The sequence below is a fragment of the Phalangium opilio genome, unplaced genomic scaffold (assembly GCF_054372755.1).
Source record: "Phalangium opilio isolate 3A_F unplaced genomic scaffold, DU_Popi_V2 ptg000079l_1, whole genome shotgun sequence".
In the NCBI taxonomy this organism is placed as follows: domain Eukaryota; kingdom Metazoa; phylum Arthropoda; class Arachnida; order Opiliones; family Phalangiidae; genus Phalangium; species Phalangium opilio.
Genome location: NW_028324187.1, coordinates 5,152,501 through 5,178,008, shown reverse-complemented (window position 1 = coordinate 5,178,008; position 25,508 = coordinate 5,152,501). Strand labels below are relative to the sequence as shown.

At 37.6% G+C, this 25,508-nt stretch overlaps 1 protein-coding gene across 3 annotated transcripts in view; it reads left to right on the top strand.

Moving 5' to 3' along the window:
• The window catches only part of LOC149654340 (cell adhesion molecule Dscam1-like), a 57,850-nt gene that overhangs the window by 16,758 nt on the left and 15,584 nt on the right, over window positions 1-25,508 (top strand). For all 3 annotated transcript variants that reach the window (XM_089845809.1, XM_089845808.1, XM_089845807.1), the window contains exon 2: window positions 7,300-7,632. In XM_089845809.1, the coding sequence (XP_089701935.1) occupies window positions 7,332-7,632 (301 nt within the window). In that variant the 5' untranslated portion in view covers window positions 7,300-7,331. The remainder of the gene's footprint in view (window positions 1-7,299; window positions 7,633-25,508) is intronic.

Sequence of the window (25,508 nt, the reverse complement as noted above, 5' to 3'; positions counted from 1 at the left end):
AAGTAGAGAAATCCATGTATTCCTTTGGTTATACTTATTGAAGAATTACGTTTACTTATGGTTTCAGAGTTTGATACACGTATTGGTTCGTAATAGCCTTGGTGTACCGGCCCGCATGCGTTTCTAATAACTCTATTTTTCACTGTATACCACCGAACTACAAGAACAAATACAAATTGTGTTTGCGGTCTCGATTTAACAACTTTATAAAAATAGGCGGTTCAAATACCCGACATCGCCATATATAGCGAGGTGAACGGGGTTGAACAAGATTGTTCTTTCTTGTTAACTTACCCCTTAGGTTAGAAATCAAACAAGATAAACAAGGCTACGTATAGACCCCTTCAATGACAAGAAAAGATAGTAAACAGGTTGTAATAAGTTGCTTCCATTTTATAAAATGGTTAAGGCGTATAACTATGTTATGTCAAATCGGGGATAGATTTAATTTTAGAAGTAGGAATGGAGAACGGTTAGTATTTACTTCAGTCCGACTCATAGCCCAGTATAGAGCCCCTCCCTCCAACACGTAACGAAAAGTTTAAATTATCTAATTGGCTCACTTAAACTACATTTTGATGACGTTGCTGATGAAGACGGCGAAAAATACGTAATTCCTTTTTACCTCTGTCGCTATGACCCTCCCGCCTCTTCTTTCATACCCCCCCCGTCCCGTGGAAGGGGGTCCGGGACTTTGACGCGAGCCCAGATTACTCTACTCTGCTCTCCATTCCTACTTCTAAAATTAAATCTATCCCTGGTCAAATCTATTTATGGATGAAGTGGGTCACAAAATGGCCCTGTTCGTTGTCCCATCTGATTAACATACATGCAAATATACTTTAAACATTACACTCTCATTATATAGATGTATATGATGAGGCTTTCTACAATATATATATATATATGCATAATAATAATACTATATAATTATTCCATCCGTCCACGTGGGTACAAATGATGAAACGCAAAAACATTGTATTGGAAGCCATTGGGTTTTAAGAAAAAAAAGGGACACGCGATAAAGTATAGGCGGCCTAGTTTATTTTATCTGTTTGCTTGGAAATTGCAGGCAGGACCAGTCCGTCAAGCTAGTCCCTAAAAGCTATTATTTCCACGATAAGGTTGTTCCTTTTCTCTATAAAATAAAGCCCCTTTCTTATATATAAGTTACTTCTCTCTATCCAGCTCCCAAAGTTTTAGTTTATATCTATCGCTAGCATCTTAAAAGGATGCCTTCATTCTACGTGTATAGCCTTGTTGCTTTTGGAACCTTATATCGACTACGCTGTATGCACTTAACTAGATTATGAAAAACGTTTAAAGGAATTTCCTTGCCAAGTCCTATCTATCTCTTTATGGAAAGTTTACAAGCAATTAACTCTATTCAAAAATGTCTACGCCAAAATATATATGCTGTATACAGTTTGTATCCTTGTAGAGGTATAGTTGTAACTTGTCAAAGGCTGCCATACGTTTTATGTCATTATCCTTAAACGTACGTAAGTTTGCGGTAGTTGATAAGATTGAAGTACAATTTTTCCTTGCACCAGTGTATGTCTTTGACCAGAAAGGGTGGCATTGTTCTACTAATTATTACTTCGTTTATAATACACTTCCGTAACTGGTATGGTGCTCAGACTGAAATGACATTCGCTGTTTATCTTTAGCTCCTTTGTATCTCTTTTATGGGATACTATATTCTAATATCCTTGTCCGTATAACAATGTTTAAGAGATAGAAGACACTTAAACCAACTGTCGTATAATCGAGAATAGTTAATTATAGGTCTAGGGATAATTAGTGGCCTCATTTAGACCTAAGCCTAAATTTAGAAACATATCACTAACTTGATTATGCTCGGGTCTAACCAGCGCTGAATTATTATAGAGAAATAAAATCGTATTCTAATCTCAACCACTGCACGCTGGGAAATAAAGAAATATAGGCTTAGAAACGGTTTATAAATTTTCAATCTGGAGTGGATATTTGAAGGAGGAACGTAAAGGTACGCTTCATTGAACGTTTCCTATTTTCATTTTGTTTCGAACATCTTTAAACCATGATAACACACAAGGATTGTGTTGCTTTCTCTATTCTGAGAGATTATATTCTATTCTTCGATAGAAAACACAGCACTTCGTGTGTTTACTTTCGTGAAACAATCCTAAAACTCCGGTTTCCGTTTTAGAGTGTATTCGGTTTCAAAGAGATCCCGACCAACAAGGAAGGAACTTATATAAAGGATTCGGATGTATATATATATATAAGTGTATATGTATACAAACCGCGGATGAATGTACATAATACTAAATGGATTTTCTAACAGCATGTGCTTACGTTGAAATTGGGTGATGTGGTCCCAAAGTTTGCCAACAGGCGAGATTCTTACGTTTAATTTAATATATACATCTGGGTTAAAAGTTTTTGTTCAATGAGAGGGGTCAAACCTTAACTAAGGTCAAGACTGAATTGACCTCTACTTAATCGACTTACAGAAGCAATACCAATTGATTATCAAGTTCTCTGACCAGTGCACTTTGACCTGTTCTTACACAGCGAATTCTGAGATAAAATTTAGAATCCCTGTCTTAATTTCCTTGCCGATAAAGAGTGCATACAGACCTTTTAGTATCGATAAAGAACTACCCTTTAAGTTAGTTCCCTAACCCATCCTTTAAAAACAATGTCTAACACTCGCTGGTCTTGAAAAACTACAGTACTATAGGCGGTCGTACATTCTAAGAAAGGCATGTATGATCAGAATAATTTGCAGTCAGCCAAGTGTGTATTCTTTATTCGTGAATACGAGAGCTTGGTCAGGAGGGGGGTTTCGAGGATTTAGTGTGTAAGGAAAATGTAAATTTCGGTCTAATCTGAATAACTCTTAGACAGGAGCCCCGTTTCCATAGATAGCCCTTATTCGAGTGGCCCACCCTTTCGGTAGTTAGCTACGCCCGGCCCGTATAAGTGTGTGCTCTTGGTATTCTATAGCTCTATATAAGCTTCCTTTTATAAATTAACCTCTTTTAAGTCCTCTGACAAATTGGCGTCCCGTTTCCCTCCATACCAGTATTCCAAAGCTTGGTCCCTTTTGATCCAAAATTAGCCATACACCCACTCGAGGGAGAAATTTGGAGACGCAAATATGGTACGAAGCTGAATTTTCACGTCAGTTTTGAATATCTATTGTATAATAAATATCTATACGGTCTTTCAGCTCGCGACCTTATTTACTAATCACATGACTTAATCTATCAGCTGTTCAAGCGCGCGAAAAATTAATTTCAAAATTTGCAAACAAAGGCTTAACAAATATGTATTCAAAAAACACGTGACATTTACGAACTTTTTAATTTTTTTTCAACGTGTGCCAACTTCCAGGGGTAAACTTAATAATGTATTTCCTACGAGCCCCTGTAAAATATTTACCCGCAATACATCAATGTACGATATATTTATAAATAGTTTTTGAAATTCGTGTCTACCTTAATTCTTTACCAATTTAGAGGTTTTTGGGATCAAATTGAAGACCAAATTGCGCTGTAATAAAACATGTCGCATTAAAAGTAGCATCATTTCAAAATTATAAAGGATTTTTTTTTAAATTTAAATTCCATGTTTTTTAAAAAAATGCAGGTGTAAGGATCTTGTCTTTAAGAAAGTACATGACCACGTTTCATGTTTAATATTAATTTTCGGTTCAATAGATATTCATCATTTTGTGTACTTTCGAAGTGCCAACCTCCAGGGGCGAACTTCATAATGTATTTCCTACGAGCCCCTGTAAAACATTTACCGGCAATACACCAATGTACGATATATTTAAAAATATTTTTTGAAATTGGTATCTACCTTGATTCTTTACCAATTTAGACTATTTTGGCATCAAAATAAAGCCCAAATTATACTCTAATGTACTGGTAAAACAAGGAAGCGTAATTTTAATATTATTAGATTCCTTTGTTTTCTAACAAAAGATGCGGGTTGAAGGCTTTCATCTTTAAAAAAGTACTTGACCACGTTTCATGTTTAATATTAATTCTCGGTTCAGTAATTGGTCATAGTATAGTTGTTGATGTTTAGAATTTCCCCCTAATTGTAGAGGCGGAAGCCACTATATTGTTTGGTAATGAAGCTATTGCCAAAGTTGGACTATAACACCGTATATATTCTCCGTTATTAGTATTGTATACGCAAACTATTGATTGGTGACCCTTATGTACTTCCGCTTTTAGTAATATTTGAGTCCATTTAAATCCTCTTTGGGAGTTTGGGACTATTCGGAATCAACACTAGTGGCCTGCCTGCTTTCCATTCTGGGACCCTGTTACTTTTTTATTGGGGGGTACACATTGAACCTACTCTGTTCCGAGGGCCTAAAGCAACACATAACGCAATTGGAGCGTATACAACTTGCCCCTATCCCCGAGTAAATAATGAGCTCCCAGTGGAGATTCTACTGCGAATCGGCTTTGCATCTTGTAAAACCGTGAGAATGTCGTGGGCCCAGTAATGTCTTACGTCTTCCTCAGAGAGTGGATAAGTTAAAATCCCGATTGAATGATAATCAACGCTAATAAACCTAAATGCAAACCAGGATAAGAGGTACCTGTTTTTAAACCACGCCCACGACGTTATCAGGGCCTATATTGAGTTTGATATCCTATGTATGTATTCTGTATATATAAGCTGTGTTGGAGTATTCTACAGTGTTATTCGCTTTAGGAGGGTTTTCGGCGAAGCTATACCTGAAAGGGAATATGTTGTAACTTTGGTTTAACTGGTCAAATTAAGCCCATCTTTATAACTTGCGATATTATGCATCCAGATTGCGTTTTGTGTTTATGCCCGCATATATATTAAACCATATAATCATTCACGTGTATACCTAAAGTTATGGATTTTCTTTACTCGGAGAGCTGGTATTCGACTCAAGTTCCAGCTCTCTCTCTTTTAAAGGATAGCTAAGAATCCTGCGTTTCTGAGATAGCAGACGCCTGAGAGAAATTTAGGATTCAAAGTCCATACGCGAGCTATCCAATTTTTCTTTTTTGAAACCTTAGTTACTGCTCTGGTTATTGTAGAGATAAGTAATTGATAGAGGACAATATGATCTATAAAACCCTCAAATCATTTCTTCATATCTTTTTAAACATCAGAGCTCTGACAAGTGGCTAAAACTTCATTAATTTTAAAACCTTAATTACTTGAGCTCTAATTGACTTAGACCCAAGTAATTACTACCACTGAATAGAGGATAATTTGATCTATAAAATCCTGAAAGCATTTTGCCGTATCTTTCAAATTCACAGAGTTCTAACACTTCAAAGTTAATCAAAAATCTGACACAAAATTAATTAAATTTTCAAACCTTAATTACTAAAGCCCTAACTGATTTAGACCCAAGTAATGAGCACCATTGAATACACGGTAATTGTATCTATAATTTCCTTTAAGCCATTTTACTGTATCTTTTAAATCACTAGAGTTCTGGCGTCTCAAATGTTGATCTATATATAAACCAATTTTTCAATTAAAATTTTTGGAAAAGCTAGCGTGTGTCCTCGAATTTAACTTAGCATAGATTCCTTCTGGCTTGGAGGAGGGGGGGGGAATGTTGGGAAATTTTGGGAACGTTATCTCGCTGTCGGATTTTGCCAGCTTAAAATATATCGAGTCTCGATACCGCATTTATTTTCATTCCGGGCCAATGCAAATATAACGAATTTTCCCACCACCACTAGCACCAACAGCCAAGTACTCTCCCTCCAAATCTTTCGATCCCCCATTTCTATATGCGTGTATCTATCAAAGTATAGGCTTTTATTAATCTTTTCCACTGAGTTTGACGCAATACATACCTCAAAGCCTTTAAAGTATTTCCGACTCCGCATACTCGGCTAGCTACGATTAAAGTTTAAAATTTATAAATTCGCCGGAGTTAATATTTACTTTTTATTGGATTTTATAATATTTACTTTAGATATAAGAGTGTAGTGTTATTCTACTATAGTTTGGTGGTTTTCCCCTACCCACTATCTGCGGATAATGTTATAAAGACTAAGATTAAAATTGCAATTACTTTTCAATGATTGATTTATTAAACCAGAAATAGTATTTACAGAGAGAACCTTTGAAAGTCAGGGAAATTTATTTTGGTATGGAAAAGTTCCTGGGTTTACTCAAATTGCAAGGTATACCTTCCTAAAAGTGAAAATAAAATATATTTACGTATTTCAAGCATAAATTTCAAGCCCCAAATGCCAAGGCTTATGAATTAATAATAGTAATAAAATGTATAGAATGTGTTCCCTGGGTTATAATAAAAATAAGAGTATACATTTTTAATAGCAATTAATTTTATCATGGTTTCTCGTTTTAAAATCGTAATGTCCCCCTAACGGAATCATGGAAGGTCAAAGCGATTAAAAACCAAAAAGAGAGAGAGAGGGTCTCGTTCTCGTTTTGCTTTTGGGAGGGGAATTTGTATAAAATTAATGGATTTTTACTTTCAAAAGTATCGGGGATTTCTAGCGATGCATGCCTTTTTAAAAATATTTTGCGGCTGCTCTGCGCAATTTCTAGTGACCCCTTGTGAAGCATTTGCCCCGTCGCGCTCCGGTGTACTCGCTACTAGCCTAGAATTAATGTCTCAAATCGCTACAGAAATCTACCACAATTGCCGTCTCTAACTAAAGGCGTATTTAAGGTTGGATGAGGCACTGATTTATAGAATTGTTTCGCAATGAAGGACCTTTTTAAGTTGTTATATATTAAAATGTATTTTTAATTTGTTCATTGTATTCTGTTTCTCGGAAGTTGATGTTGACGGTTTGAATGGGAAAGGGGAGGGGTTTGCTGTTTTTCTCAATTACTCAGGCCCTGCAATTGTTGAAACCCAAAGTATTTAGTATCATTTGAAAGGGGAGAAATGAGGCTATAACATACTCAAGGGACTTCACCGTATCTCTTGTAGAACCAGAGTTATAAGCCTCCAAAGTTGGTGTAATGCTATTCCTAAGGAGGGTATGTTTGTGAACATTTTCCTCGATTACTTGACCCCTGTTTACTCGATCCCCAAGTTTTTAGTATGGCTGGATGGGGGGCAAATAGGACTCATACTCAAAAGAAATCCCTGTATTCCTAGTAGAACTAGAGTTATGAGCGTCCAAAAATGGGTGTAATGCTTAATTAGGTATTGTTCAAAAGGACTATAACATCTTGAGAATTTTTAATATCTAAACGTTATTGTTAACCTGTTTTCAATTTTCCGTTTTATTTTATTACTCGTTACAGTATTATCTACGATATCAAAATGTTTGGCCGACATGATGGGTCCACGATTCACCTTAGAACCCAGTAGTCGCCTGGAATTTCTAAATTCAACTGGTGCTCAAATAATCTGCGAAGCGACCGGATCTCCTTTACCGGATATACGATGGGTATCGAGTGATGGACGATTACTGTTACCAATCAAAGGCCTAAGAGATATCCGAGACGATGGAACAATGGTCCTTCATCCCTTTGCCGAGAATCAGTTTCGACCGGATGTCCACGATACTGTCTATCGATGTTTGGCTTCTAATATCGTTGGAAGCATTGCTAGCCGAGAAATTGCCGTCAGAGCTGGTTAGTAACAATTATTATTATTTTTCAGTAATAAGAATGATGACTTACAAATATAGGAAATCATGTAAGTCAGGAACTGAAAGTTTCATAATATTGTAACAATAACAATCGAAGCCTTTTAGGTACATTCTTTCAGTGAAAAGCTCTGTAAATTTTTAACCATATTTTGAAAACGGCTGCATTTGCTTTTCCACCACAGGAAAAAATAACATTTTTCTCATTTATTTGTGAGGAGAAAAAAAATCCATTAGAAATGGTCGGTTTCTTTCCCAAATTAATTAATTTCCGGCGACGTTAATTATGAATGACTATGTACATCGCATTCCCGTAACCATATTGCATATTTTATGAAAGTCTCGCACAGTTCTGTAGGTTTTTCTTGTAAAAATATAGATTCTTCGGTTTTATCGAACGTTAGACAAATACGTGTGACGTGCCCAATAGCTTCTTCGATAATCGGCTTAACTATGGACGAAAAAAATTGTACATAAACAACACTCTTATCTGGAATAGATTATGGCATTTGCATTTGACAGCTGCCAGAAACCAGCCGCGTATGCCACTTTGACTTAATCTTCTCATTTCTCTATGACGTAATACTTATTCAAACGAACCAATCAAAATTGTTGGCAGTGTTAATTCTCGTATATTTCGTGATGAAAAAAATTGTTTTCCATGCGACTTCACATTAAAAGAAATAGGAATATATACAGCTAATGGAAATGATTGTGACCCCATATCTACCATGTTTGTGGGCCGGGCTTCTTGAAAACTTTCATAATTCTGAGGTATTTCTAACTGTAATTTCATTGGTTGTTAACAACACGAGGTCATGCGCTCGTGCAAGGTGCAACAGGCAACGAGATAGATTATTCGCGAGGTAAAATTTGTCATACATAGTGATAAGTCCAACTCTTCCTGCAAAACTCGCTTAGATACGTTTAGGACATGGCTACAAAATTATTCTTAGTAGCTGTATGTATTCCTGATATAGTTGCTTAAGTACTATGGAGTCGTGTCACTTACGTTACTGTTTTGTTGTGTTTCTACATGAGATAATGAACATTTTGATAGCTAATCATGGAAAGTGGAGATATTAGTCAAACGCCTTTTCAAAACAAAGCGTTTCCAGAGAACATTAGAATATTTTTGAGCGTTAATTAAACACTGCTTATAAAAACCTGAGTGGCACGGGGAAAATAGAGTAACGCGGGAACTTAATGAAGCCCCGTAATGATGTTGGAAATTGACTTTTCCTTTCTGTATGATAAGTCAATTTTCTATTCGTCGATCTTATAAATATTCCCGATATGGAGTTGGAAAACAGGGCAAGATCTTGCTTTGTCTTAAGCAAGCAAATTAAGATTAGCTTTCACCTTTCTAGATTTAATTATTTTAAAAGCACACTGTTTAAAGGTAGGAGCTTGGAGAAACCTCACTGCATATGTTAATAAGCCTTTCTTTTCAAAAGAGGGACACAGTGTCGTCTGCTTGATTGCAGACGATACTGTCTATTTGGTTGCAAAACAATTTGCATCACCTGTCCTCTATTAGAAATTATTTCAAAGTCTATGATATTCTAGTGGGGAAAACCATTTAAACTGACTCAAAAAAATAATCCCTTGAGTTCAATAAATCTTTAATGTTAAAAAAGAAAGTTCCAAATGGCGGGAAGAAGAATAAAAGCTCTGGGAGGAAAATTGTTAAAGTATATAAGTTAAAAATTCGGAACCATTAATAAAAGACGTTCCTATAGGACCAAAGATAAGTTAGGTATTATGCCATATCGAATTACGTTACATTCGTATATACCGTAGAAGCTTCGAACCTTCTTATATATATGACAAGAAAAAAACCTAATTGTTTTAACGGAGCGAATGTGCCTCGGGCATTTTTCTCTGAATATATATTTTATATATATGCTTCTTAAGCGTATAGTAATGTCTTCAATTTCTTACAAGAATATTTATTGTGGGTGCGGTTAAGCAAGGGCAAATAGAAGTTACAGGAAGTAAATGGAGTGTAGTGTACGCTCTCTCTGAGCCAATGGAAAGTCTGAGCCAATGGAAACATTATTTACTGCCCTCTTGCGGTATACGAATACTAGTCGTTGGCGAGTACCAAAAATCTAATTTCATTTATCAACACCAGGTGTCGCACTATGCGAAATTTAATATTTTATTATAATCTCCTTGAAGCAGATTAAAATATAAATTAACTCAATCCCAGAATGCCTCAACAATTCAAATGAACTCAATTTTCGAAATATTCAAATGATCTTTTAGAGAAATTAAAAATGATAGGGTGACATTATTAAAATAGAGCGCTGAATAGATGACCCAAAAAGCTTCGTTGTGGGTTGTAAACCATCCAGGGAATACACTACTATTTAAGGCTTAATAACTTAGCTAACTTTCTATAGGGTATATTTACCTTTGGTTTAAAGTAGCATATACACATACTCCCAAAGGTGTAATAATAAAATCATTGAAGCTATTTATTACTGCGGTTCTGGATAAATCTTTCATGGGAAAACTTTAAAGTATTCATGTTTCGGTATTAATCACGTGGAGGGGGGACCTTAGGGGCGCGTTTTGTACGGATATACCCCGGCGAAACTAAATTGGTACCGAGGGAAATTAAGTAAAACCACGAAATTTCCGTTGCGCCAGCCATACAATACAGCCTGGGCTAGTTTCGTTTTTGGAAAACTATACTAAACTGTACCGCACTGTCTCCCTCTCTCTCTCTCTCTCTCTCTCTCTCTCTCTCTCTCTCTCTCTCTCTCTCTCTCTCTCTCTCTCTCTCTCTCTCTCTCGCTCTCCTTTTCCCTCTGAACACGCTTTCCAGTAATCGATTACACTTTTTACTTGACACGCGCTTTTATACTTTAACGCTATTCCGGTTCCTGATATTATTGGCTTGATGTCTCGCCTAGTGGCGTTAGAAATTTGTAAACCCTTTTACATGGTGTTCCAAAAAGGGTAGGGTAATTATAGGACCGGATAAGTAAAGTGGAACTGTTCTATGGGGAATCAGTTTTTGAGTGGAAACTGTTCTATAGTTCTATGATATTTTGCTCCCAAAGGACACCCTCTAAGTTGTGAACATAAGATTGGACTGTTTAAGAAACCTAAAGCACTCCCATTGTTTGTAACTTGTTTATCGGAGATGGGGAACCGTTGCAAAATGTCATTGAAGTATAGAACATTTTCGACTCAAAATTGATTACCCCATTGAACAGTTCCACTGAACTTGGGGCCTAAAATTACCCTCCATTTTCTGGAACACCCTATGTCCGGACTCTCTTGTTTGAACAAGTTTGGGTTTTGAAGGGTGAAATATTTTTGGTACATATCCGAGTTAAAATCGAAAGAAACCAAGTGGAAAAAGAGAAAAAGACAGAGTTTTTCACTCTTTCTCACTCTCTGCCTTTCCTTACACCGTTCCTTCCTTATTCATCTCTCAATATCTCTTTTCCTTTTTGCGGGAAAACCCCCGTTGATCGAAATGTCAACCGTTCTGAACCCCCGACCGTGAGAGTTAGGCTTCATGCACGCTTGATATAGTGGTTGCCCAGATATACCAAATCTTCCTTCTCCTGGATAGAAAGAGGCTCCGGCAACTTGTCACGGATGACTTCAACATGGTTCCTTAAAGAAGTGGTTGCGAAAGTTTAATTCTCCTTGATGATACCCGAATAACTATATAACCATGCAAGTTTCATGGAGAAAGGTCTGGAGTGACAAAGGGGATGCTTGTTTTTGTAGAATTTTTTTAAATCTTTCATATTTATTGGGGATTTTTCTTTAACTTATATCTGAACCATTTCTTCAAGAAACGCTGGTTCTGTCTTCAATATAGTAAATATAAACTTTTTTTTTCTCGGTATGTTTCTGATACATTTTGTAACGATTTACGTCTACTGCTACGCGGGGGGCTGATACATTCGTGAATTATAGTGCTCTTTTATTTATTTATTTATTTATGGAAACATAAGTTAAATACGTAATCCATTCCCCGAACTCATAAGTATACAATAAAACTGGAAGAAGTATTTGAACGGGTCAACTCTTCTAGGTCGAGAGAGATCAGGTCATTTAGAACGTATACGACTTCAAATTTGTACACTTATGAGTAAATATATTACTTATGCTATAGTTTTTATTGATCTATCTTTTTTTGTAATTATTTGATTTCAAACGGTATGTCGTGATTTCTCAAAATGTTTCATACCATAGTCCTATAAATCGTTAAAAAAAAAGATTACTAGGCCTTGGTCTTATACATACTCTGTCTTTTATACCTTCCACGTGATTCTATATTTTTCTGCAAATACCAAGGCTTATAACAACCCATCAAAAAAAACTATGGAGCGTTTCCCGCGCTTTCTGTGTTCATTGACTCGAACGGAGCATTATGGGAAATTGGGCGTGTCATATTTATACCGCGTTTTACAGGTAAAATGGCCCACTATATGCACCGTAATAAAAAACTAGAACAAAAAAAGATAACAACCCCAAAAAAAATATAACGAACAACCGAGATTGGAATACGAAGTAACCACAGATATAATTCAAGAGTAAATCAAAAAGGAGTGTGATAATGTAATGTAAAATTAGGCCTAGTTATCACACGTCTTTTTAGGTTTCAAATTGTGGGCAAGAATTATAGGAGAAATTTCGAATAGAATCAGGAGATAATTATTAGTATGCGTACTCCGTTTTGATTTGCTCTTGGTTCATTTCCGAGTACTTTTATTTTTGCCGCGTGATCTTATAGAGTAAGAAGGCTTATATATATGGTACGTGTACTGTACCTTGTTCGTTAAGCCTTGTCCCTAAGTACGCCTGCCATGTGGAACGGTTCCGATAGCTAAAGCGTGGGATAAAGCGAGTGACTTACCTAATACAAATTTGGGGTCCCATGAGACCTCCATTACCGTAATCGGTCATATACATAAAGCTCTTTTTGATAGTTGTTTCTCGTCTAATACTTAATAGAACCCTGCCCATATTTACCACAATCCCTCGCGATATAGTTCTATCGGCTTAGGACAAGCCTCGATGCAGTATTCCATCCTTTAATGGTAACCGCAGCTAGACTAAAAACAATACTTTATGACTTTTTTCTTGAATGCATACAGTTAAAAGGAATCCTTGTGCCCCCATATCTCCATGTTTACTTTGTGGGCTTGGCTTCAGTAATATCCGTCATACGTCATAATTCTAACGTTCTGCGATTTCATTGGTTGATAGCCACTGTGCTCCTAGGCTCGCGCAGTGATATATTATCGTCATACGTAATAACTAGTCTAGCTCCTCCCACAAAACCCGCCTTGAGAAAATGTCAACGCTCGTAATAATTCCTAGTAGCTGTATGTATGAATTTTCTCATATTCTAAACACATTATTAGACCCACTTCGTTCTTAATTTAGCATCAACGACTGCATGCTTAGCCTAGCACAGTATATCTTGATCAATACAAAGTTATGTATCACTGGTGGTACACGTAGAGGGGGTTATATTCTAGCGCGCGGGTGTTGTTTCGGGTCAAATGAGCTGACAAAAGAGACCTAACTTTATATAATATACTAAACCTTATTTATTATCGGGTTGAAGGATCGTCCAACATACCGTATATAACGCAACGCGCTGTATCTATAACCGGGTTCCATAAAGATCCTTAACTTCAGTGAAATATTTCATCAAAATCAATTCGAAAGCAAGCTCAGTTTCAATAGCTGTATTTATATTTATTGAGGTCAACTAGCCTATAGTAAAGATTTGAAATATAAATATATATAATCAAGAAGTAATATCTAGTGTATTAGGGAGAAGGTATAAATTCGCCGTGCAAATTTCCAGCTTTATCTCCAGTCCAAACGTAGGTCCGGAGTTAATCCCCGCCTCTAAATTACAACCAGCATCTCATTGGTTCTTGAAAACTCACGTCAGCGCGACGCGAATGATGAAAATTACTTGTATTTTCCGACTGAGGAGAGGCAGCGAAATAGCACGGCCTCCTTTTACGTCCCCCCTTGTATTTTGAAAGGGGGACTGGAACTATGGCGCGCGAATACTTAGGCATCTTATACCTTCTCCTCAATAAACTAGATATCACTTCTTGATATAATCATGGATCTTGTGCGGGATAGGAAACTTTAATGGGTAAGCGCTTACAATACTAGTGTTTCTGATAAGTCTGTAATAAATTAAGGAGGATGTTCTTTGGCTGATTTTGAGTCGAAAATGTTTTATGACATTTTGCCTTCCGGCCACTGTTTTCGAGTTAAAGGGCTCCACCAGAGGCTTGCGGGGTCTCTATCTTAACACGTGCAAAGGGCAAACCGCCTTTTACCTCTTCCAAAGCTACCTCGTCCGCAAGCCGCCGGTGGAGCCCTTTAAGATTGAAGAACTTTGGATTCATTTCTTCTCTAAGCGTCTGTGGACCTCCATGGCAATTCTTTCTCGGTTAGAACAACGAGGAACTTTGATGATATGAGGGCTTTATTCATAAGTGAACCGCCAGGAGGGAGGTGGTTTCAAGTTGAAGACTTGAAAGACAGACAGGCAATTAGCGAACGGGATGAGATTGGATCGTCCTTTGCCGAAGGGGAAAACCATCCATGAATATCTTCTTGGCCCATCCCTATACTTCACCTCTCCATCCTTTGCAGCAACGTCAGTATGTCACCATATCGGTTATTAAGGCTACGTCAGAGATGGAGACATTGCCGATGCCAAAACGTAGGGATCAAACCGGACGCGTACGGTAGTTAACGTAAGCGTCTTTTAATTTATGAAGGTTAGGTAATTGCAATCTAAAAGTTATTCTAGACTAAACGTTATTTTGGTGATGACAGGGTTGGATATAGTTGATGGGAATCGTGGTAAACCTGGATGGGAAAGTTAGGGATTCTGAAAATGGGTGTTGTTAGAGAAGTTCTTGGTGCTTGTCATTTCCAAACTCACAACATTATTTCTGACTTGTCTAAATATGCAAATGAAAGTGGAGAATAAAATTGGTCAGACTACGATTAATGAGTTCAGACAGTAATTAGGGAAAATTTTCAACAATCATAGAATGTCTCTGAATCTATTTTAACTTTATACATACGTCAGCAACGTTGTTTATAAAGTTTTAACTCTTTGAATTAAAATGCATTTAAAACGCTGCAATTTTGTGATGTAGTGGAAAGTGCTTTGCAGAGCTCTTCATCAAAATTCATTTTGAGAAATTAAGTTTATTATGTAAACCTCTTTATTCCATTTACAAACATTACCAAGTCTTAAAATGTTTGCGCGAAATAAATAATGCAAAATACACCTCGGATTTATTTAGTAAGCTAATAAAAAGTAAATAAATAAATAAAGGATGGCTTATAATGGGGTATAGTATTACCCCCTACGATCTAGTGCTGTTCCTCCTAGCCCAGCTATATCAAACTTTTTCTTATACTGACAGAAATGAATTTAAAGCGACTGGAATTAAAAATTTATTCTAAAACTTGATCCTTTTGGGGAAAAACCACCGGAATATGCAGAGAAAAATATTTATTTTTTATTTTTTAATTAATTTATTCTGAAACTAGTTTTCTGTTGATGTTTTTAATTGCAATGAATCAAATTTAGTTTTGAGGGTGGCGCTAATTAGCTTTGAGGCGAAACTTCTCTCTCAAAAACACATGATCTACCTGCAAACAAAAATAAGTGAAGAAGTAAACCATCCAAAGTGGTTCACTGATGCACCTCTTTGTGTAAAAGTTTAAAGTAGTACTTCACTGGTATACAGGGTGTTTCAAAAAGTGTATGCATGGTTAGGAACGAAGCACAGTGGAAAGTTCTATGTGATATAACCCCTTATGAAACTGAAAGATAATGCTAATTTAATGAAGGGGTTATCCGTAAAGCTATCATAACGTAATTGTTTAGGGGTTTCCCCATATTGGGAAAAAATTTCATAGAATTATAGAACATTTTCGACTCCAAACAACCCCATAGAACCATCCCACTGAATTCTGGTCCTATAATCATACACTCCCTTCTTGATTTGACAACCTGTATTTAATTTATGGCACAATTATATCTGTTCAAATTTTATTTTTTTGATACTGCATTACTGTGGGTACACGTATGGAATTTTAAAGTATTTCTTTAAATCGTTACGGGAAAATTGATCAATACATTTTGTTCCAAATCCCCCTTTTTTGTAATTCCATTTCCAAATACATTATTCCGGAGCAGACAATGCTTTTATACAACCAAGATAAAAAAGAGTATAGGCGTAATTCCATAAAACTTTGCTTGTCTAGCTGGTACTTATCCCAAGAACAAAACGACAGGAGAAAAGCTATCAGAACCTAAAATGTAGAAACGTGAGTTGATTTTTAAAAACGTGTAAGTTATTTCTTAACTCTAGGAGCAACACAACATTCACCCCTTAAATTGTAGTCTACCCTTATGCAAGGTGGAAACCTTCACCGTAGTCTAAATAATTTTTAAACTCAGTCCAATAAGCAGACGACGGAAGTGAATTAGCATTTGTTTATAGAAAACAAATAACTTGTAAATTTTATACAGGGATGTGTAATTGTAAAGGCCCATTCAAACTAAAGTAAATTCTTACTGTAGAGCAGACGACTTGATTTTTGGAGCCCAGACTTTTGAGTACTAAAATAATCGAAAAATAACCGCAAAGAACCCTAAAACTTTTCATACATTGTCGAGTGATAACATAGAAATTAAATGAGCAGTTAAGTGTTACTCCTTGGTAGAAAGGTTCTTTCAATGGCGTACAAAGAAAGTTGAACGTTGAATTTCAGAGATATTTTTGCGTCTCGTCACTTCAGATACGTTTTTCCTTCTAGAAAAGAAATCCAAAGTTCGTTTTTAATAATTTTAGGAAAACTTAAGCTCCTTGAGTTTCTACAAAAATATTTTATTCTTTTTTTTTTCTTATTCTTTACGAAAAAAATCCAAGAAAATTGTGTGTTTTTCCCCCCATCTTTTTTGGAGGTTTTAGGTTCGTGCTTAAGTGCCAGCCAGTACCTACCTATAGCTACGTATATACAATACTTCTCGGTGCATTTTGAATTTTTGCTAGGCGAGGCTTAGCGAGGATAAAAATTCTTTAACAAGCGTCCTAAAATGTTGTTTCTTAAGGAATGGAAAAATTTTTAAAAGGAGGAGAAAAAAAATTCTAAATGACAAAATGATGCGTCTCTCTTTTGCAAAAGAGGAAAAGTTTCTTTATTTTTTTTCTTTGCGTCTCCCTCGATCCTTGATGGTGCATGCCTTCTCTAACTGGAGAAGAAAGAAGATAAAGAAAAAACAGAGCATGAAACAAGTGGTCTAGGGATGGATGTACTTTTGCGAACACTTCAGAATGGAAGCCAATTAAAACAAACTCTAACATCCGCATCCGCATATGGTATCATCTTGTATTTAATGAGGACCGTGTTAGGGTTGCGGTGCATTTGGATGTCTGTTAGGGACGCAAGGAAGAGAATCTTTTCCTTAGGTAGATGTACTTGGGATAATTTGGGACTTAAATATTCAGTTTATTCTATGATATGTCCTTTTTGTGGTGATGCTCTGATGTTATCATCATATTGTATTTAATGAGGACTGTGTTAGGGTTGCGGTGTAATTGGGTGTCTGTTAGGGACGAAGCGAAGTGAATATTTTGTAGATGTACTTGCTACTTAAATACGGAGTATGGTGACGTTATGGGTGGTGTCCAAATGACATTAAGCAAAAATTAGGCCCATCACGTCAGATTATTCTAGCTCTTTACTTGTTTGAACGTCGCTAAGGATAATTACAATATTTTCACAGTCATATTTGGGGCGGAACTAAAGGAATCATTCGGGAAGGGGTTAGGGTAGAGAGAGAGGAAGAAACTGTTAAAGGCGTTGGATAGAAAAGTACCTTTGGTAAGGAAAAGCTGTTGTCGAGCGAATTTACATCTGGACGTTTCGCGAGAGAGCGAGCCCAACCTAACCCAACCAAGGGAAGAAGTTTGAATGTTTTTTTTCTTTCTATGCAAGCAAAACGGTTCCCTTGCCTTCCTTGCTTGCGATTTCGCTCTCCCCCTTCTCCTTCACGGCAAACCATTTATCCTTTTCTGCCTTTTATTCCTTCGGGATTTTTCACTCCTTCCTTACGAATCTAACCCTTACTCTCTAACTGAAGGCCTTGACACGACAAAAAATATTAATGCTAGGTTGTGGAGTTCTTACGAATTTGAAGTTACCAAGTCAGTCAGTAAATTTGGTTGGGGTTTTACTCAAATTTCAATAGAGAGCTTTCAGATGGAATAGTAGTTCGTCACACCCTCCCATGTCTTACCATTGGGTGGTCTCAGCTTCATTCCTGCTTTAAACCCACCAATATGGCAGCGTAAATTATGTCACGAGTTTCAGCTCCTCCTCTAAACTAAAAGCTCTCTATAAACGTTGAACGAGTGAGTGGATTAGGACGTTACCAACGATAAATATGATTTAATTACTTTCCAAATCAAGACTAATTAATTAAATCATTGTTTGTAACGCAATAACATTGATTTAAACTATATACCTTTTGTTTTTGACATAAAACATAATTACCAATTAGGGAAAATAAAACTTAATTAAGGAAATACAGAATTTGAAGTGCCAAATCATTTAGTTGTGGAAGGCGTTGCTTCCGTCCCTTGGCTGTTTACTATACTTGGTTTCGGCGCGGGTTACGATGCAGTTTCCCAGAGTCCATTTGGCATATTTGAAAGTACATTATTTTATTCGGTAGTCTGTAGAGTTTAAGAGCGCAGTGGCACGCGCCGTCGAATTTTCCCAGCTCAGTTTTATATTTTTTTTAAAAACTCGAAACGTTTAGAATACGGGACCCTGCTCCCGCGTTTTCATATTTTCTTTTCGGTTGTTTGTAGTAACTTTCCTCCTTGGCGAATATCGTCCGTTGAATGTTGTTTGTTAAAGTTCACTCTGTGTAAAATTCGCTTTTCCTTAACTTCATCTCTATGCACCTAAGATTACATATATTTCTATATTTTCTTCCTTTCTGTACTAGTTTTGGAATGAATTTGTGTAAAATATGGAATTGCCTTCTCAAGTGATAATGTTGTATTTTAAAGGAGTTGTTTATTTGTATCTACTTTTAATAAATAACCGCAGCTAGGGTAGGGTTTGTTGGAGTACAAATACCTGTTACCATACGTAAGATAATGAGTTCCTCGTAAGTTTGTGCAATTTGCGCAATGCAAAGAACTCATATACGTTCTGAGAACATGTTAATAGTCATATAAAATTTTTAATTGGAAAAACCCGAGATCGCGGCTCAGATCTTCTATAGTCTGCTACTACGAACTTTCTCGTGACGTCACACCCTCCTATCTCTTACCTCGTGGTTTTGGCGACCATATTGGAATTTGTCAGCTCAAGCCATTCAATTTAGACTAACAATATTGACGTTACGTCCCCGTAACTCCTCCCCTCTCATAGGTTATTGACGTTACAATCTACCATTTAGTATAGCCACTTCTCTTAGTAAACAAATGATCCACAGGCTCGCCAATCTATTTGCTTTTTTGACTAGATTATATTCCTTTTGTTCTTAGAAAATTGTTAAGTCTTTCTTTACTTTATGAGCGTGTTTTCGTATACAAAGCAGTCTGTCCTGGAAAGTATTTCCTTAAGGAAGGAACAAGCATCGTGCACGCGGGTCATTAACGCTTCCAACCAGCATAGCTGAGACATTTTAAGTGTCACCGTGTACTAGCGCGAGCCAGAAACTAAATTATGCGAAAAGTTATTTCCATTACATTTTGTGTTAACGCTTGTTGTTTTGCCAACCAACTGACTTACAAAGAAAGTTTTCAACTTGTTTCCTAATGGATCCTGACATTAACTTAAGTAGACACTTCCGGCAGACCGGCACTGAGTTGAAACTTGCTCCATTGATACCTGTAATTCGACACCAGGTGTTGCCCAATACGAAATATACTCTGTATTATTATAATCTCCTTGAAGCATATTAAAATATAATTTCTAACTCATTTTCTTCCAGGCAATTAATACCTCAATTCATTCAAATGAACAAACCGAATTGATTAAATATTTTCTTGTTTTACAGAAATTTGAACGGATATTAATTTAATTTTACAGAATAAAACACTGATTGACCTGTTGAAAGCTAAATAAGGTTAAGAGGTCAAGGTTTGAATAAGCTAGAGCGCTGATTGACCTCTTGCAAGCTAAAGGAGGTAGAGATATCTAGATTTGAAGAACCTGGTGAATACATTAAAATTAAAGACCTCCCCATGCAGTTCTTAACTTACTTTCTACAGAGATATTTATTTTTATTTGCTCTTACTACTACGACTGGTACTAGCCACGTGACTTACTTCCTTCAAACCCTGTTGAAATTTAACCCCAACTTAATTTCGAACCGCTTTAATTAATCTTGACGACAATAATTGCCCGAGGAAAGTCTTATCTTTTCTTTTCCGAAAACAAAAGAATTTTTAGAAAAAAAAGAAAGTAAAAATGAGAGGAAATTCTTGGCTTGTACTACAAGATGTTTTAACTCGAGACAACGAATCTCGTATCGCGTATCTTCGTTGCTCGTCATCAGTTGTGGCAGCTATGGTTGTAGTACGAGTGGATCGAAACCGGAAGGGGGCTCGAACAATTGAGGGCGGACGAAGAAATTTGGGAATGTGACACCCTAAAAGCATTCGCCAACAAATCGAACTTCACGTTTTATTTGACACTTGTGTTTCTATGTATAGGCCTACGTCTAAGCGGAGTTGTTGACAACTCTGCACTGATTTCTCTTTCGTGTATCGATGACCGAACTTGTGAAACGTGTAATTCACGGTTTAGTAGCTCAGAAGGAGGCGAAACTCACCTGTCCCGCCTTTGACCGTATTCATTCTTGGAAACTGAACTGAATTACTGAAGTGTAATGATGGGCGCGTTCCAATTATTTCTTCCAATATCACTTCCTTCAATCGCCTCCCAATAATTATTTCGTCACCGGGGTTCAGATTGAAAGACATGGTTGGTGTCTCTTTGTCACCTCGTTACTCGTGCGGTAACAACTTGCTCAGTCAGCTTCCGAGAGGTTGCTCACTAAAAAGGACAACCCATTATACTATAAACTATACTCTGCGCGAAACGTCAGCAGTGGTTAGCCCCTTATCTCTTTCAGCGTGTTATTTTGATGGAGTTAGGCTTAGGTGTTTGTGATATACGTTAGTAAAACTTTTGAAAATTAGGCCTAGGTATTTGTCTCGCAATTTGATAGCAATTTCGCAGTTTCTGTAGATACTACGTTTTAACACTGTCATTATTGTTTATTAGAAAATGGTTATAAAAGCAATATAATTATATTTAAATTAAGTTTAACAAAGTTAAAGTTGGAAGGGGCATTCTATACCTAACTCATATATTATTCCAAAGTTAAATACACGTAGAGTCTCGTTAGATTTGCATTAATTTTAAATACGGTTTCGTAAGACGATATACATAATCTCTCTGATGTTTCAGTATACAGGGTGGAAGAAATCAGACCAACAGCTACCTTTGTTGACGGCCCCCAATATTGCTGTCGGGTGACGTCACTATACTACAGAGTAGACCTCGTATACAGGGTGTAAATAAATACGTAGCATTGTAAGCAAAAGAGATGGTTTAATAAGGAACATGTCTGAAGGCTACCAGCCTCGGAACTACGTGACTTCATGACTTAACCCCAAGCAACCTTATTTAACAACGTTAATACTACGATATTCCCTTAACATAACCCCATAGGAAGACATCCAGTGGGGTAAGGGCAGGAGACCTTGCTGACCACGGAATTGGTCCACCTCTACCTATCTAACAGTTATGTAAAAGTTCTTGCAGCCATTAACGAACACTGACCGCTCAATGTGGTGGCAAAGCTCACGAATTACTGCTAATGGTAATGCGTCTATCGCTTCACTAAACTCGTGACGCAGGACGTCCAAGTACGTTCCACCAGTAATGTTCTCATCGAAGAAGAAGGATCCGTTAAGTCGGTACCCATGAATGCCAAGTCACACATTTACCTTCCATCGCAGTTGATGGTAATGGTGTCGTAACCAATAGGCTTTTTGATGGGACCAGTAATGCATGATAAGACGGTTAACCGTACCATCCCTGTGAAATGTAGCCTCGTCGCCTTTGCCGGAATAGTGGATCGGCTGCAATTAATAGTTCACGCATGGTATGACAAATGTAATGCCGTCTTATTAAATCGTCCTCTTTTGAGGCTTAATGGCGGTGGATATGATAGGGTAGGAAATGGTGTCGATGTAATATGGCAAGAATATCTGTATGGCTTAGTCCAACCGATCTACCACTGTTACGAGGATTTTTGTCAAAACGTGCTAGAATATTCTCTTCTCTGTCTTCATTACCGATTACACGGATCTCCTACGTTCAGTGTAACATTGCTGTAAAACGCATACCAGTAGATAAGACATCAGTACGAGGTTTCTTTAGAAAGGAGTACTGTAGATCAGAGTTACACAGGCAATTCTGACCTACAGTTCTCCACGGATTATTTTAAAGATCCCACGAATGGGATCCTTATCTACGGTAGGCCAAAACGCGGGCTATGTCTATGCCCATGGCCCGTAGTTTAGCCTACTGTACTGTAGATAAGGAGACCTACACACATTCTGTAATCACAAGCGCGCGAGTTACGATGCCGCTAGTTTCTTGTTAGTGTTGTTCATTCTGTCACGTAGAAGAATGCCAGCCTATTCTAACAGCGATAAACTGGACATGATGTTTATCTTGGGTGAATGTCGCGGTAATGTGCAACAAGCGGCAGCATTGTATGCCGAACGCTTCCCAGACCGCCAACATCCGGTTCGTAGCACCTTCGTTACCATTAGAGACAATCTTCGTGATTTTGGTACTTTCGTCGTGCACGACCGTGCACGTAGACGAGACCGTATAGTCGGTGATGAAGGTAGGGAGGTGGACATCCTAGCACGGTTTGAAAGTAATCCTCACACAAGTAGTAGAGCGGTCGCACAAGAGGTCGGACTGAGCCATTTCACCGTTCTTGCTATTTTACATCGTCACCACTACCGGCCATATCATATCCACCTCCATCAAGCCTTAACGGACGATGATTACTTAAGACGGCAAGATTTGTGTCTCACCATGCGTGAATTAATTCAAGCCGATCCGTTATTCTTGCGTAAGGTCCTTTTCTCCGAAGAGGCGACATTTCATAGGAATGGTACGGTTAACCGGCATAACGTCCATTACTGGACCCAACAAAATCCCCACTGGTTACGACAACATTACCATCAAATTCGATGGAAAGTAAATGTTTGGGTGGGTATTATTGGCACTAGAATTATCGGTCCGTTCTTTTTCGATGAGAACATCACCGGAAACACGTACTTGGACTTCCTGCGTCTTGAATTTAGTGAAGCGATTGACGAGTTACCATTAGCAGTGCTTCGAGACCTGTGGTTTCAGCAGGACGGAGCACCAGCAGATTGGACGGTTCAAGTTCGTCAATGGCTAGACGAACACTTTCGCAATCGTTGGATCGGCAGAGGCGGACCAATTCCGTGGCCGGCAAGGTCTCCTGACCTTACTCCACTTGATTTTTTCCTATGGGGTTATGTCAAGGGCGAGGTGTACAGCACCGAACCGTTAAATGTAGACGATTTGAAGAACCGGATTCGAGCGGCAATTAACAGCATCACACCACAAATGCTGGAAAATGTGTTGCAGGACCTGGACAGCCGCCTTGAAGAGTGCCTTCACCACGATGGAAGTTACATTGAACATCTACGCTGATATGTTTGCAAAACAGATTGTACTGTACGTTTCAGTGTGCGGCCTAAGTTCATAGGCTAAAGTGTAGGGCTATGACAATTCAATGTGTGTAGCATTCAGACATACTCCCCATTATCACGTTTGTACTGTCTTACTTTTAATAAAATGATGTGAATCCCAAGGCGTTGTTATTTACACCCTGTTTAATAGGTCTAAATGTAGTATATTCACGGTATCTTTCGGCAGTTTTGGGGGTCGTCCACAAAGGTAGCTGTTGGTCTGATTTCTTCCACCCTGTAGATTATGAAGAATTTATTCGAAATTAATGAACTCAATTCTTCCATTACCAAGTCTCTTAAGTCTTAAAGCTGAATTTTAACTGAAAACCGAAGTTAAGTTTAAGGTAAACATTCAGGCGCCAGGAAGAATAACATCGGGCTGTTTAAAGTTTGATTTAGACTTCCACCCGCCCCGAAGTGAATTAAAATTTGAAATGAATTTTAGATCTTATACTTAGTTTGTATTGGTTGGGGGGGTCTATTTTATGACCTTTTAAGTGCCCGGGTTGGAGAGCTTTGCCACAGTCGCTGGAAATTTGAGGAATTTCAAAAATGTAATATCGAATTTCATATTGGTTTAGTAATTTTTTCATTTTCTATTGCACGACATAGTACTGTCATTTTTAAACCAAGTACACTATTTCTCTATATAACAATTTAACAAATAAGAGTGAAATTAAATTTCTGTTAGTTGCAAAATAATTTAACTGACTGACTGACTTTGCACATTTGCTTTTATTTTTCTGTTCCGAAACACCGCATTTTAAATAGCCTTCCCTCTCACCTCAAAAACTCTAAATCAAAGTTAATTAAACTTGTAAGTCATCTGATACCAAGCGATTGTTGACTCTGTTCACAGTTGTCTAAATTCTGTAAAGTACAGTGTTGGGGGGTGTGAGAACAGGCTTTATATGGGCGGTTCAATCCTTTATAAAGGAAACTTGAAGCGTACGGGGGGCTTGCTAACTGAGTTTCCTGTTCGTTGAATTTGCCCGGTACGCCAAGTTTGCTGTCGCGGTTATCTGCTGGACGTTTTCTTTTTCCTCAATTTTTTTTATCCCTACATGGCACCCCTGTTAAAATTCCTAGGAGCTAAAAGTCCACTTTTATTTCCTTTGAAATGTTCACGCAGCCGTAAACCTGGATCTAGTTTCCTGCAACTATTTTTAGAGGGAGAGAGGGGAGACCCAAACCCTTCCTTGATGAAGACACGTTCGGATGTCGGGATACTTTTCTTGTCCAGAGGAAAGCCCAAGGTAATTTGTTGGGTATATAGGGACATTTCGTGACCCTTTATAGGTGTGAACGTAACTCAGTTTCGTCTCTTCTCCCCCCCCCCCAACTGGTGGTGTACATGTGGGTGTAGTAACACTTCTAAAGAGTAGCTTTATATTGTACGATCGTACTAGCTACGCGACAAGAAAAATTGAATGGCAAACATAGACGTCTGTTCTCTATCGGCATCGATTTTGCCGCCTTATAGTGTACCCCCAATTCCGACCGAGGCAAGGTTAACACCGTGTCATATTGGAGGTTGGTTGTAGATTGGAATGCCTATAACCATATACATAAGTTTAATCAATGGCAAATGGGTATGATTGAAAGTATGTTATGCCTTTAATTATGGTGTATTTTCCCAGTATGGTTTACGACATACTGCAGCTTCTTCAAGGCTTGATCTCTTTACCTTCTTAAGCAAGAGGTCAATCAGCGCTTTAGGAATTTAGTATTACCATAAGATCTGTTCCATAAGTTTGTCATTGGTTACAAACTGGAGCTTGTCATGAGGTGACGTAGGTTATAGATTCGAGGTAAAGCGACGCCTGGTGAGGCGATGCCAAGGGCTTAGTACAGACTAAATAGGACCTAGATGGAAGTCCTGCAAAATTGATTAACCGAGTGTAGGAGGACTTCAGTTCTGGCTTGTAGTTCTTGAACTAGCTCGAGCTGTAAGTCTCTACCATTACGAAGTATAGGAACATATCTT